Below are 15,857 nucleotides of genomic sequence, written 5' to 3'. Positions count from 1 at the left end.
TCACTCTTTGTTATATTGCAGCCATTTGCTAAAATCATTTAAGTTCATTTTTTTTTCCTCATTAATGTACACACAGCACCCCATATTGACAGAAAAACACAGAATTATTGACATTTTTGCAGATTTATTAAAAAAGAAAAACTGAAATATCACATGGTCCTAAGTATTCAGACCCTTTGCTCAGTATTTAGTAGAAGCACCCTTTTGATCTAATACAGCCATGAGTCTTTTTGGGAAAGATGCAACAAGTTTTTCAAACCTGGATTTGGGGATCCTCTGCCATTCCTCCTTGCAGATCCTCTCCAGTTCTGTGGTGGACAGCCATTTTTAGGTCTCTCCAGAGATGCTCAATTAGGTTTAAGTCAGGGCTCTGGCTGGGCCATTCAAGAACAGTCATGGAGTTGTTGTGAAGCCACTCCTTCGTTATTTTAGCTGTGTGCTTAGGGTCACTGTCTTGTTGGAAGGTAACACTCTGCCATAAAGCCCCGACTAGTGGAGGGCTGCAGTGATGATTGACTTTCTACAACTTTCTCCCGACTGCATCTCTGGAGCTCAGCCACAGTGATCTTTGGGTTCTTCTTTACCTCTCTTACCAAGGCTCTTCTCCCCCAATAGCTCAGTTTGGCCGGATGGCCTCTTCTGGTCATCCAAAACGTCTTCCATTTAAGGATTATGGAGGCCACTGTGCTCTTAGGAACCTTTAGTGCAGCAGAATTTTTTTGTAACCTTGGACCGATCTGTGCCTTGCCACAATTCTGTCTCTGTTCTCTTCAGGCAGTTCCTTTGACCTCATGATTCTCATTTGCTCTGACATGCACTGTGAGCTGTAAGGTCTTATATAGACAGGTGTGTGGCTTTCCTAATCAAGTCCAATCAGTATAATCAAACACAGCTGGACTCAAATGAAGGTGTAGAACCATCTCAAGGATGATCAGAAGAAATGGACAGCACCTGAGTTAAATATATGAGTGTCACAACAAAGGGTCTGAATACTTAGGACCATGTGATATTTCAGGTTTTCTTTTTTAATAAATCTGCAAAAATGTCAACAATTCTGTGTTTTTCTGTCAATATGGGGTGTTGTGTGTACATTAATGAGGGAAAAAATGAACTTAAATGATTTTAGCAAATGGCTGCAATATAACAAAGAGTGAAAAATGTAAGGGGGTCTGAATACTTTCCATACCCACTGTATGTGGCTCTTCCAAGCTTTATCCAAAAGTTCAAAGGGAGTTTGTGTGGATAGATGGAGTAAAAGGTCAAAAAAATAGAAAAAGAAAAAGAATTCAGGTCTGCTCTATGTCATTGTTGCTCTAATAATTGTGAATTATGCCCACTTATAGTTACACAATCCTCCACAGCTAATACCCTAGAGAGTCTCACTATTTCACTGTGGTTAAACACTGACATGACACAACAGGATCCAGAAATGGCTGTAATTGATGCCCTTTTCGCAATAGTGGTTAGGATTTTGATTAATCACAGTGACTCTCTTGAATTTATCAACTAAAAAGATTTGTTCAGTAGTAAGATTTGTTCAGTTTCTGTATTACTTTGTTACACCAGTAGGTGGCGTCAACTGAGTGTGTTTTGTGAGTCATTGAATAATTTACTGAACTGACTTGTTAAAAAGGTAATTCACAACTGAAAGTCTTGTTTATTCATTTAGTGTATAAACATCACTTGAATCACTTTCAGAATTATTTTTTCAGGTGATAAATGATGCAACCCCCCCCACAGAAAGAAAAAAATAAATAAAAAAATAAAAAAGAAGAGAACAATTGACCATATACACAGTTACTTCCAGCTTGGGCATTTCTTGTGAACTGTTAGCTGTCGTTCTGTACTTGCTGTACATCGACAAAAAAAACATCAGTGTTTGACTTTTTAATGCTGTATTTAAATTTTAATGTTTATATATTTTAATATTTTATTTGCCAGTAAACCACTTTTATTGATTGCAATAAAGACGCTATTGTGAATATTGGAAGGAGAAACATGGTGTCTGTAATTGGACACACACAATATTTTTTCAGCACTTCAAATGTTATTTTCAATGTGATTAAAAAACAGTGTTCATCCTTCTAAGATTGTCCCCATTTGTAAAACAGAACGTTTCAAGATGTAGGAAATACATTGATGGAAACCACTTTTAATTACCTCTATAACCAGCAGATGGAGGCAGAGGAGCTCATATTAGCCATTTCCTTTAATATTTTTTTTCCACTCAGCTTTGCTTTTGAATAAATATTAAACATTATAAAATCACAAAGTTTAAAAATACATTTTGTCAAGGTGAAGTATTAAGTACTCACAAAATCTCATGAAAAACAATAACTTTTCTTGTGAATGAATTACACAGAAAGCGAGCACCGCGCACTCCCTTTATAATCACTGAAGCTGTCAGTCAGTGCAAGCTCAGTGATTTAAACACACTTGTGAAAACTAACATTGTATTCAATTAAAGGTGCTCTAAGTGATCCTGGGTGGAGTAACTTCCTGCTGATGTTCGAAGTGTTGTCAAACAAAACAGAGGCTAGACCCTCCCTTCTCTTCCCCCTCCCCCTCCCCTCCGTGCTTCCTGAAACAGTCATGAACGCGCATTTAAAATCATTATTGTCAGTTATTGGCTGGAGCGTGTTTATTATGATTCGTGGTCCAGACTGCACCAGTTTGTTTTTATTGCCGTTTTCAGACCTTGTGGCGACTACAGAGACCGCGGTTTTTTTACAGTGTGTTCAGGAGACAGGCAGCTAGCGGATAGTGAGGAGATGTTTGCTGTATGTGACAAAAAAAGTTTTGGCCTAAAAATGCATGAGATCACTTAGAGCACCTTTAATATGACTAATGTGAATAATAAATCTTTAATTTACAGCGTGTTTATGCTTTTTTTCACAAGAAAATGTAAAAACTGATGGTCAAATTGAATTTTGCCAAGGAGAAACTGATGGACGTGTCTTTTTTTTATGTCGTCTTATTTTTTTAATAACTAAATTAATGCTAGGCCTGACTATTTAAGTGACTATATTCTGATTATAAACTAAGTATTACACTATTGATGCTGTTAAAGCTGCTTCAGGACATTGAAGAACACCAACAAGTGACATTTCACCGGAAGTTTTCCAGCTGGCTTATTTCCTATGGTCCATTCGCACCGATTAGTTGCTGGACTCCTAATGATGGATTTCACTCACTTACAATTTCACAACCCACCTCACGGCTACGATTCCCAAGGGAGTCTCGATATTTCACTGTGGGTAAACACTGCCACGAGCGTACTACGACACCAACACCTTTTCAGGAGTCAGAAATCGTTTTGAAATGAACGTCCTTTTCGCGATTCAATATTTAAAGTGAAATTGCTCTACATTTCCATCTGAGGAAAACAAATATATCCCGTATTTTGTTAAAAAGTGTGTAACTGAATATGCCCCGTACAATTGAGCAGGGAGAAAGTGTCGAACAGCCTTCGACAACTGCCCTCGACTCCCCTCCCTTCTCCCCCGTCCCCCCTCCTTTCCTCCGCTCTCCTCCCTCCCGCTCTGACTGTGAGAATGCCCGTGGTGTACTGACAGAAACGATACGGGCTTAGCAGACATGGAGGCCCGATTAACGAGAGAGGCCCATTCCGACGCGTCTGAGCTCGACTAACGCGGACCCGGAGAAGGATTCGGGCGACATATCAGATTATCACGGGTAACGAGCGTTGCACAGAAGACGAGGGAGAGGGCGAAGAATTTGAGGGAGAGATCCATTTCGGGTCCTCTGTTGATTCAGCGCAGCAGCCGCCATTTTGTTGACAGTTCGTGTTTTTAATAACCCGTGCAAGGCTCATCCCGAAGAGGGTTAGATTTTTGTATTCCGCTTCTTTTGGTCCTCCCGAGGATGTTTATACGCTATTGTTGGATTTTTATTGACGGCCGGGGCGAGAAGGGAACACTTTACTAATCTGATCCACACCAACAGCGGCTGCTTCGTTACATTACCAGTCGTGTGGACGGATCGCGGGGGTTTAGCTAGCCATACCAGTAAATGTGCCTGACAGGACAGATCAGGCGTTTCATTAGAGTGTGGGTTTAGTGGTACCAATTACCTGGTGTGAATTCACTCATTTGAGAGGTAGTAAACAACACAGAGACGTGAATTGTATGACCGTTGACGTTGTATACGTGGGGTTATAGCCGCGATGAACTTACCTTGCTCACAGACATGTGTCTTACAAAATTGCAATGGCAGCAAGGTATTTTGACATCCCGTTGTAGTAAGAGTCTCAGTCTAATAACTTGCTATTATTGTTTCATACAGTCTAGTTTTTGACATGTACAGTAATGTAAGGTTAAGCTCAAGATATGCTCTTTGCTAACGAGCTATGCTAGCTATATTAGGATCATAAACCGTGACCAGTGCGCCTCACGTAGATAAATATCGTTACAGCTCATTTTTGAGGGGTGACTGGATTTACAGACTTAGACAAATATTTTGTTATGCCATGCATTGGTTGGAATGTTCTCCCTTGAAATGTGACCGTTTTTCCTTTTGCTTTTTTTTTTTTTGGGCACATCAGCAATTTCAAGATAAATATCCAAGCGACCATGCTGTTGCGTACGAAGGGAGGATTTTGATCGCAAATTATGTGAACGCAGTTCTGGACCGCTATCAAGGTGAGTAATTGTTAATAATTTATTCTGCATTCTAACTGCAAATAATTAATAAATGGTCTAATCCAGGTAGTTTGTTTATTTGGACGTCATCTGTCAAAACAAGTGAGGAAGATGCAGTATTTTGACGCGTAACTCGCAAGCTTTGTTTGTTTGTTGTAGCCAGAACGTAATGCTGTTTAGGAAGCATTCATTCATTTAGAATGAGTTCTTATTTTACGTGTTTTATAGAAATGAACCTCCAGTAGCACATGCGAGATCATCCTCAGTTAACCTCGCTTACAATAGGGTTCATTGCACGTGCAAATTGCGCGCGCCTTTGCTTGGTTATATTTTTCCCATTGGAGCAGATGTTTGAGTAGTGCAGGAAAGAGTAGAAAGTGGTGTCTGGAGCCTCTAAACAACCTTTGACCTCTGACTCCGCTGTCAAGGAAACCAGTACTAAGCTTCCCGCTGATTGAGTGCTGTTTGAGTGGATAGCCGTGATTTCAGGATCGGAAGAGATTGAGCTAAGAAGCATTCTGTTTTATGAGTGCAGATCCCAATGCTTCGAGAATTTCAGTTTCGTTTTGCGGTCCTTGCATCTGATGCTAAGTTGCGAGCAGTATGTTGTAGTAGATATATATATCTTACAAATGCACCTACAAATGTATGAATATTGTATTAGATGAGAATTAGAAAAAAAAACTGCATTAAAAAAAAAACAGATTCAAATTCAAAATTATGTAGACACTTTCTTATTGTTGTGAGTGAAATATGTTCATTCATAGTTGATGTGATAAACTACTCTTAAAAAAATCACTTTGAGACCAGTTACAGTAAAATAATCGCAAAGATGTCTAGATAAGTAAAGTTAACTTAATTCTAAGAAAAAGTCTAGACATCATTTGTTTGCTGATGCCGCTTGGTTGGATATTGTTTTGTAATGCAATGACATTCATACAAGTGTGGATTAAGTGTTTAAATGTACTAACTGAGATAATAATAAGTCTATTAAAGGGTTAGTTCACCCAAAAATGAAAATAATATAATTTATTACTCACCCTTATGCCGTTCCTTGACCTTTGTTCATCTTCAGAACACAAATGAAGATATTTTTGTTGAAATCCGATGGCTCAGTGAGGCCTGCATAGCCAGCAATAGGGCTGGGCGATATATCGCATACGATTGTCACGCGCATTTCGTCAGTAAAGCCGGTTCCCTGATTACCGCTAAATCCCCATCACCTGCTTTCAAATGGAGCGACATTTAATACACAGAACCGTAGATCACTGGCAAGCTACGCAATATCGCATTCATTCTCGCAGATGAATCGCCTTTGATAATGAACGCGATATTGCGTAGCTTATCAGTGACCTACGGCTCTGTCTATTAAATACCGCTCCAATTGAAAGCAGGTGATGGCGATTTAGCGGTAATCAGGGAACCGGCTTTACTGACGAAATGCGCATGACAATCGCATGCAATATATCTCCCAGCCCTAGCCAGCAATGACATTTCCTCTCTCAAGATCCATTAATGTACTAAAAACATATTTAAATCAGTTCATGTGAGTACAGTGGTTCAATATTAATATTATAAAGTGATGGGAATATTTTTGGTGCACCAAAAAAAAAACAAATAATGACTTATATAGTGATGGCCGATTTCAAAACACTTCAGAAAGCTTCGGAGCATAATGAATCAGCGTGTCGTATCATGATTCGGATCATGTCAAACTGCTGAAATCACGTGACTTTGGCGCTCTGAACCGCTGATTCGACACGCTGATATAACTTTTCGATAATCTGTTTACCTCAGATGTACGTCACAATACGAAAGAAAAGTTCTGTTGCTACTTCAGTTTCATCGCAACTCTAATATGCAAATATTAGCTTTAAAGCCGGTTTTGGAAAAAAGAAGACAAAGTATAACTTCATGCAAAAGGAAGAGTGAGAAATGAGAGGAGATGCTAATTGTTTGCTGTAAGTCCTCTACACCATATTTTTAAATATTTTTTAGAAGCTGTTTGCCAGAGTTTTTTCTCCTTGCAATCTAGTTACCCTCAGACTCACTAAATCTCTCAAACTTCAACTGCTCCACTGTCTCCCAATTTGTCCTGCAGTGTGTTTTGGCTGACTGGAGGTTGTGGCTTTCAGTGCTCATAGAATAAACGAGGGCACATAATTTCATAGTAGAAAAAAGGCTGTCTAAATAAACTGAGTTAGTATATTATATCTCTATGCTGCCAAAACAAGCACAGATTAAAGAGTCATGAATGACAGGTGCTGAAAGAGCATGAAGGAAGGAGGAAGCAGAGGAATTGATGATTTCAGAGTTTAATTTTTGTTCGTTGATAAATTCGGTTTGCTGCACTGAGAAAAATTCCTTTATTTGGTCACACTTTATTTTATTGTTCATGTTTCCATGTACTTCCATAAATAACTGAAAACTACACATACTTGGTGTGTAATTTTTGTTAGTGCTTGTAATAATGCATAGTTAACATTGTTATTAATATAGTAATTAATTACTAGTGACTAGTGTAAGACTAGTGTAGTCTTTGTAACACGACCACTGTAAACAAAAACAAAGTGTTTTAGTTTAGTTGTATTTATTTTGTTCTGGTAGCTCAACTGGTAGAGTATGACGCTTGCAACGGCAATAGCATGGCTTCGATTCCTATTGCATCAGATGCATAGATGTAAAAGTGTTGGATTATTAGCAAACGATAGCTTGCTGCAATTCTTTCCAGCTTTCCCTCAAGACTTTTCCTGCAGCCATTTTACAATACAAGGTAGCATTTATTTTTGGCATCTTCTCCGCAAAGAGAGGAGGGACAAGAGAGGGAATAACACAGTAACGAGAAGCGGAGTACGACCCAGAGCGCTGAGGAAATAGGGGAATGATTGTCACTAAGGGAGGGACGGACCAGGGAAAAAAGACGGAGGGAGGGAGCGCTAGGGAAATGTGTTTTCGATTAGCAGAAGCACAACGGCTCTAGTTTGACCGCTGTACTGTTAGATTTCCAAGTGAGTGTTAGAGGGAGACTGAATGAGTGAGAGAACGAAGAGAGTGACAGAATGGGGTGAAAGGGTAGGTCGGACAGAGAACAAGAGAGGTGTGATTTTTGGATAACCATGTGTGAAACGCGAAAGGGCGAATGGAAGAGAAAGGGCGTGTTTAAGTGAAATGGGGTGAGTAATTATAGTAAACATAGTAAAGTCGGAGTAGAGAGAAGGAAGGCAGGACTCCAAGTTCTGTAGCCAGTTCATAGTTGTGGTGATTTCACAGAAAACAACTCTCTCAATATAAAAGACCACCACTAATGAAACAACACTCCATAAAACGGCTTTCTGTGCTTTTTCTTGTGCCGAGCTCTAAACGGCTGTAACCGTACATGTAGCGTTCCAGTGACCTAGGTGTTCTTAACAGACTTGTGTAATCTTTAAACCATCACTCTCAGTGGGGCATAAAGAAACTGTCCGCTTCTGTCGTTCTGCCCTCTCTTTTTCCTTTTCTTTCCTGGTCTTTCATTCACTCTCTTTGCTTTTCTGACTCAAAGTCATAAAAAGGGCTCGAAAAGGCGACTGGATCCTCTGTCTCCCAGAGGGCCTTTTATGCTGAGGTCACCGCTCGGACTCGCCTCCCAATGACTTGACCCTCAGAAAGCACCTGTGGCTAGCGTGGTACTAAATTACTGAGTGGGCTTTTGTTTTGGAGGCGTGTCAGGGGCATAAGGTTACTTTTATCAAGCCCCCAGTACTTTTTTTTTTTTTATTCCAATAAAGTTTTTCTGTCTTTTTATAATCCAGGTCAGTTTATTAGAAATGCTTTTACACAGGATTGTAAAAAGGATTGTTAATTGTTTGTAAAATATACAGCTTGGAAGTTTTAAATGACTGATCCTCCTGTCCAGATGTTGATAGTTATAGTAAAAGGCTGGCTCACACAAAAATTAATATTCTGAAATAATTTCATATCTTTATGACTTGTTTCTTAGATGGCACACAAAGTGATGTTTTGCAAAAAGGTCTTGCCCATAAAGGGACTGGGGTTGAACTCCAAAAATGACAAAAAAAAAAAGTTAATAAGCCTTCTTGAAATGAAACATTGCGTGTTTACTTGTACAACAAAATGCAGAACTATCAAAAAAAAAATCACCTTATGAATGAAACAAATGCATTTGTGTAAGTCAGTTTACTCTCTGGCCACATTGGTTATCATTCAGTACCATCTATAATCAAAAGTCTGAGGCAGATTTCGGATATTAGTGTATTGCAGCTGTCTAGCCTTTCTTTGTCCTTAGTTTGATCATTTGAAGTCGTATTTGTGGTGGTAGTGATCCATGTTTGCAAAGCCATTCTGTGTTAATAATTAAATTAAAGGTTAAGGCTGTCTTAGAAGTGTGGCTAATTTGTCTTTTGGTCATAACACCCCCTCTGTTTTTATCTCCACAGTTTGAAGGTGAGAGGGCTGGGCACTTGGCAAGGGACGACATTGCTTCAACCCAACAAGGATTTATTTCCAACCTCTGCTACACCCCCCTTCCCCTTCCCCTCCATTCAACTTCCTTTCTCCAACCTGACATCTGCAAAGTCCTCCTGTACCTACCTATACCAGCGAGTGAGAACATCCTGTCCCACTCAAGCCCCCCTTGTTCCCCAAATCACCAATGGATCAGAGGACACAGGGGGGGCCCTCTACGCCACCTCCACTCCCTGCCAATGCCCCCCCAGCAGAACGTGAGAAAGAAGGAGTAGGAGGAAAGAAGGATGATGAAGAGGAGAAGAAGAAACGAGAGAAACCAAGAGATGGAGCACAGAGTGAAACTTGTGGTGCTGAAAGTGGGACTAGTGACCAGCAACAACAGCAGCAACCCACACAGTTCTCAGTTAAAGAAACCAGTTACTCTGAGGGCAACGTCAAGCTCAAAATAGGCCTGCAGGCCAAACGCATGAAGAAGCCTCCTAAGATTCTTGAGAACTATGTTTGTCGGCCAGCCTTCCGAGCCACTGTAAGGCACAGTGGAGGCAGAGGCGGAGGGCGTGTTAATCGTGGGGCTGGAGCTAGTGATGGGAGCAGCCACACTTCTAGCCCAAGTCATGGAAAAGAAGGAGAGAAAAGCCCCTCTGTCAATCGAGGAGCACCTCTATCGTCTACTGCTCCTGCTGCTACATCTCCCTCACCTTCTCTTCCTCCTCCTCCTGTTTCCACCAGCCCAGTCACTCCTGTGAATGGAAGTGCTCCAGCAAAAAGGGTAAGGTTGTTTAACTTCTCACGCAGCATTTCTTAGATGTCTAAGAAAGAATGAGACTAGCTGAAATTACATAACAAGCATCCAATACACCAAACCAACAGGGAGAAGGGATAGACAAACTCAAATATCCATCTCACTCCACTTTCCTTTCACTAAGCTAACGTGGTTTCATCAGATAAATAAGCTTTGCACATCTTGCCACATTTTCTTTCTCACTCTTCTCTCTTTCAGTCACCCAAATACTTAAATTCTCTTTTGTTTTTTCCTTTTCCTCATTTGTCTGTTAACTATGATTTTCTGTCTGACCCAGAGTACTTTGTTGTTCACTCTTAGATTTTGTTAATGTCTTAATGTCTTTTTATCCCTATTTCTCTTTCTGCATTTCACACGCGTCTTCCCTTCCTTCTCCCATCTCTCTCTGCTATTGATTTAAAGGAAAAAAAACGGTAATAATGGTCCAAGATTCAAACAATGAACAGGAATTTTAGTGGCATAAAACATCAAATTACTTGTTAATATTTAGGAGAAATCCAGCACAGTTAATAATGCATCATAATTTCTTTGTTTCATGATTTTCCATATTACATTGATTTAAATGTATGTAACAGTGTTTCTGTGACTCAGTTTTTCCTTCTTTATATACGTATAGGGTCCTCCAAAACTTGCCTGTAAGACAGAGGGAAAAGCTGATGTAAAATCTGTTGCTTCTTCAGAGAGACCCCTTAACCTTCATCGCCCCACGACAGAAAGCAAATCGCACTCCACTGGAAAGAAAAACCATGTTCCACAAACCAACTCTGCCCCTGCCCCATCACCACCAATAATGCCCCCAGCTGCCACATCGCAACAAGACCCCAAAACAGATGGGATCTTAAAATCTTCTCAGTACAATTTTTCTGAGGGGCAAAAGGAACAAGAAAGAGGAATTTCTGCCTGGGGTACCCCTACTGTGACTGAGAAGCTTGCTCAGCTCATAGCTACATGCCCACCTTCAAAGTGCCCAAAGCCGAAAGCCCGGAAGGTGTCGCCAGCTCCAGCACACAGTAGCTCGCCTCCTTTAATTTCTAATCTGCAGCGCCCTGAAAGGGCTATGGCCAATAGGAACACCTATTCCAGGGCGGCGCACCTTGCTCCACCACCACCTGTTTCACGGCCCCCAGGTCGCCCATATGGGTCCAAAAACAAAGACAGTATTCTGGAAAAATTTTCTGGCACCTCTAGAAAAGAGGAATCAGATGGACTTTCAAAAGGTGTCACCAGTAGCAACAGCAGCACAACCACCACCACCACCACCACTGCTCTGTCTCAAAACAGTAGTCGTTTGACAACGACATCCACAAATGATAGCACTGACAACAGTACCACCAATGGAATGAAATCTCAATCTCGTCTTGGGCACTGCCCATCTCATTCTTCCTCCTCGGCTTCTCTTTCATCACCAACATTTTCCTCTTCTTCATCCTCATCCTCCTTAGAGAGAATAGGAAGTACAGGATGTCACATAGGTTTGCCAGGGTCCCTAGCCTCACACCCTAGAGCAAGCCCCTCCCGAATAGAGGAGTTTACTGAGAAAGACAAAGAGCGTGACCGAGACAAAGACACAGACTGTCCCAGAGATTTAAGTAAGGGCTCCACTCCCGCCATGCCAGGGAAGCAAGATGGTAAAGAAAGGTGTTCTTTGTCAGCTTCTCGAAGTGAGAGGAGTAAGCACAGTGAGAGCTCAAGCCCAGTCAAACGTAGTCCCAATCAGGAAAGTCGCGTTAGTGGGGTACCAAGTCCTGCTGAGTCCACCAAATGCACTATTTCACCTTCATACCCTTCTGGTGCCAGCATGAGCCCATTACCACTATGCGATGACACTGGGGCTGTATCTCCTGCATCACCAACTGAGCAGGATTCAAAGCCTCTTAAAAAGCGGCGAGGACGGCGACCTCGCTGGACGAAGGCGGTGAATCGAACCCACAAGTCTTTACTTGAGGCTGCTTCTAATCATCAGAAACTCGCCACACCAGTGCCCTCAGGACTTTCCTCCCTGTCCCCTGTTCGGCGTCCTGTGGGACGACCTCCCAATTCTAATCTTATGCCCCCTGTTGTTTCCGAACTTTTTGAATCTTCACCCAAGAAGAGGGGACGACCCAAGAACAAAATGCCCCGGTTAGATGCCCCAGCACGTGGCCGCACCCCAAACAAACTGGCACCCTCAAAAGTCTACTCCAGTTTGCTCAAATCTAAAGAAGAGCAGGATCCCCCTGTTTTGCACCCTGAAGTGGACTTCAATCCACCTAAACCCATGGCAAGAAAGCGAGGGCGCCCCAAGCGCTTGCCTCCAACCCTTCCTCAAGAAACCCAGCCCCCAACACTTGCTCCTGAATCAGGGGATGCTTCAGTAGGTGAAAAACCTTTTCGTAATAAGGGCAATGGGCAGCTCATCATGAAGACGATCATAGGCAAAATCAATAAAATGAAGACAGTAAAACGGAAGAGGCTCCTCAGTCAAATACTGCTTGGGCCGAAACCAGGGACTGAGCAGGAAGGCTCCAGAAACAGTGGGCCACCAGGAGCTCCGGCTGCTACAAAACCACAGTCTCTGTCGTCACTTGCTGCTACATTTGGGGGAAAATTAGGGCCCCAGATCAATGTTAGCAAAAAGGGGACAATATATATGGGTAAAAGGAGGGGTCGTAAGCCAAAATCATCAGCTAATCTCTCCCCAGGTGCCCCCACACCCCCTCCAGAACCGTTCTTGTCACCAAACACTTCTTCCCCACTCCATCATCATCCGTCACAAACCTTACAAAACCAGCAACACCAGTTGCCTCCGTCTGAGGTGTTCCCTTCCCCATCACTCTCACAGTCAAGTGGAGGTCAAAGTCCCATTAGTGATGCTAGCTTTGTTGAGCCTGGCTCGGTGCATTTCCCATCCCACCCTCACTGCAGCCATTCCCATCAGAGCCACCACTCATTCTCCTTTCCCCCACCTACTTTTTCAGCCCCCTCTGCTCGCACTGTAGGAGGCTCCACATCATCCACAGCTCACCCGTCTCAGAAGAAGTCTTCTTGCCGGGGTTACCACCATCACCACCACCACTACCGGCAACATTACCATTATCGAAAGTTTTCTCCTCCAAGGCCACTATTGCCCACGTCTCCTGCTCCTCTGAGTGAGCTGAAGGAGGCCACGCCTTCCCCAGTCAGTGAATCGCACAGCGAAGAGACGGTACCCAGTGACAGTGGCATTGGAACAGACAATAACAGCACCTCGGACCGTGGGGAAAAGGCTGGTAGTGCAAGTGGCTTAGCTGGTGTAGGGGTCTCGCAGGGTATGGCAAGTGGACTCTTAATGCCTGGTGTCATAGGTCCAGCCATGGGAGCAGGAATGGGGCTTTCTTCAAGAGGTAGGAGGAGGCACTCCTCTTCAGTTCTCTTGGAACGTCCCTCACCTACACCCTCCCCACTTGGAGCGAGGGCATCACCTGACCCAAGAAGACCACACCCAGCTGCCCCATCTTCTGCTTTGGTTGGACATAAAGAGAAGCACAAACATAAGTGCAAGCGTCGTGGACATGGCTGCCCTAGCTATGACAAACTAAAAAGGCAAAAGCGCAAACGCAAGAAGAAGTACCTGCAGCTACGGACACGCCGACAAGACCCAGACTTTTTGGCTGATTTAGATGAGATCTGTGTTCAGCTCAGTGATATACGAATTGCTCATCGCACACCTACACTTCGTTTGGGTAGCAGCTTGGGTCTGGGTGCTGGAGCAGCAGGCCCAGGCCGTGGGTCTGGCTTGGGAAGTGCCAGAGCCAGCAGCAGCCTTGGAGGTGGGACCAATCCACCACCCCATCACTATCTCCATAGAGATCTCTTACCCACCATCTTCAGGATAAATTTTAGTGGATATTATTCACCCCACCCAGCCTACCCATGTGATTCACTTCATTATGTCCGTAAGCCAGATCTTAAAAAGAAAAGAGGACGACCTCCTAAGCTCAGAGAATCTATATCAGAAGTACCGTTTGTACCTGGGTTAGGCTTTCCTCTCTCCAGCGGCGGTTTCTATCACCCTTCATATGGTGTCCCATACTCTTCTGCCCCACTGGGACTTGGCTACTATCGTGGTTATACCCCAGCAAGTGCCCTGTACTCCCACCCCCATCACCAGGCTCCCCACTCTGGCCCATCCCACCATGTTCATTCCCCCTCTTTTCCTCCACCTCCACCCCCTTCTTATGTACATCATCATCACCCATCCCACCTGCTGCTTAACCCCTCCAAATTTCACAAGAAGAAACATAAGCTACTTAGGCAGGAGTATCTAGGTGGTGGTCGGTCATCAGTACTCTATCCTGCCATGTCGTCTGAGCTGTCATTTGGCTGGCACCACAAACACAAGCATAGACACAAGCACCGTGATCGCTGTGGAGAAGAGGAGGGTGATGATGGTGGTGGAGTTGTAGGTAGCATAGGTGGCAGAAGTGGAGGAGGTGAGGGGTTGGGAGTTGGAAGAGGGGAGCGAGGGAGTGTAGAGTCTCTGCAGCGCTGCCGGTTTGGGCGAGATGGCTCTGCTGACTCCAGTGCTAACAAACAGGCAGCTTCTGCCAACTCTCCTTCCTCTTCCTCCTCATCTTCTGCAGAACGGTACAAGAGAAAAGAGGCCTCTTTGTCTTGTCTTGGGCCTTCACGACTATCTTTGGGCAACACGAGCCGGGGACATCATCCTGTTGACTCCTGGTTTAGGATGGGAAGTTCTGATACTGATTACTCCAAACTCTCTAGAAACCAGTCCCTTTCTGGGTCTGGTGTATTCTCTGAAGGACATGCACAAAATACAGTGGAGTGCTCTGAGAGTGATGAGGAAGATGCTGCTTCCCCCACTGAGGAGGCAGAGACCAGCCACACCAACTTGTTTGCATCTGCACTATCTCGTACCTCGCTCAAGGGGAGTCGGAGCAAAAAAGGTGGAACGTCAGAGAGCCCTAGCCTTTCACGTTTGGATCGTACAGTGAGAAGGGATCGTTCCACATCTGCAGAGAGGAGAGAGATGGGTAAGTGAAAAATCTCAAGAGCTAATGCTGATACTGAGAAGCCTATTGAACTATAAACCATAATTATAACACGCAAATATTACATTACATCCATGTTCAGTTCAGTAATGCCCTTGCATTTTTTACATGTTGTTTTCAACCGACTGAATGGGCCTGCTGAGGTGACCCAAATTTAGTTTGACATTGTGAAGGTTGCAGAATTAATGCAGTGAAATGTAGTCACTCTCCAAATATAGCTTTACCTCGGCGTCCTCCATAATTCTGTGCTAAAATTTTATTGGATGTCACTTGCTTCAGTGCGTGCCGCAAATTTATGATTCGTTTTCAGTACTTCCTGTCAAGTGTTCTGTATTGATTGATAAAGTGGTTTATACAAGAATAGTCAAAGCTGAAGCTTGTAGTTAAAGGTCCTACAATACATACTACCAAGTATACTACAAAATGACTAGTTGTGACATAATTTCCTCTGCACTTAAATGGCAGTGTGATTCCAAATATGCTACTTGCATATACAGACTTTTTATGGCTAAATTTCTTCACACTCACACATACACACAACTGCTCAAATGTTACAGTACTGAACCAGGTAAAACAGAGCAGTTTATAACAGTGCAGCCTCTCAGTCATGCTGGGATGGATGGGCAGTGTGTTTGTGTATATGTGTTAATGCGTAGAGGGTCTAGTGAGATAGCAAAGTGTAGTATGTAATCCAGGATTAGAGCTCAGGACATGAGGTCATCCACCGGTCATTGACGGCACCATTAATTCACTGTAGCAGTGAGAGCAAGAAACTGATGAGAAAGAGTAAAAGAGGAGGATTAAAGGCTAGAGGAAAATAGGACTGATAAAAAAATAAGACTAAGGCTGTGAATAAGATGTGATTGGAAGGAAGTTTTAGTTGATGAATTGGTGCCC

General features: G+C 43.0%; 1 protein-coding gene across 3 annotated transcripts in view; it reads left to right on the top strand.

Moving 5' to 3' along the window:
- The first annotated feature begins 3,558 nt into the window (after positions 1–3,558).
- The window catches only part of ash1l (ash1 (absent, small, or homeotic)-like (Drosophila)), a 35,026-nt gene continuing 22,727 nt past the window's right edge, over positions 3,559–15,857 (top strand). Inside the window, exons 1-4 of one of the 3 annotated variants that reach the window (XM_067361676.1) lie at positions 3,559–3,696; positions 4,565–4,661; positions 9,098–9,897; positions 10,547–14,942. In XM_067361676.1, the coding sequence (XP_067217777.1) occupies positions 9,313–9,897; positions 10,547–14,942 (4,981 nt within the window). In that variant the 5' untranslated portion in view covers positions 3,559–3,696; positions 4,565–4,661; positions 9,098–9,312. Of the gene's footprint in view, positions 3,697–3,739; positions 4,120–4,190; positions 4,241–4,564; positions 4,662–9,097; positions 9,898–10,546; positions 14,943–15,857 lie in introns of those variants that run through there. The other 2 variants (XM_067361678.1, XM_067361677.1) reach the window with 2 other exon arrangements.

This window comes from Chanodichthys erythropterus, chromosome 15 (assembly GCF_024489055.1).
Source record: "Chanodichthys erythropterus isolate Z2021 chromosome 15, ASM2448905v1, whole genome shotgun sequence".
Taxonomy (NCBI): domain Eukaryota; kingdom Metazoa; phylum Chordata; class Actinopteri; order Cypriniformes; family Xenocyprididae; genus Chanodichthys; species Chanodichthys erythropterus.
Note: the sequence above shows the minus strand (reverse complement) of the source record. Positions and strands in the feature narration are given on the sequence as shown.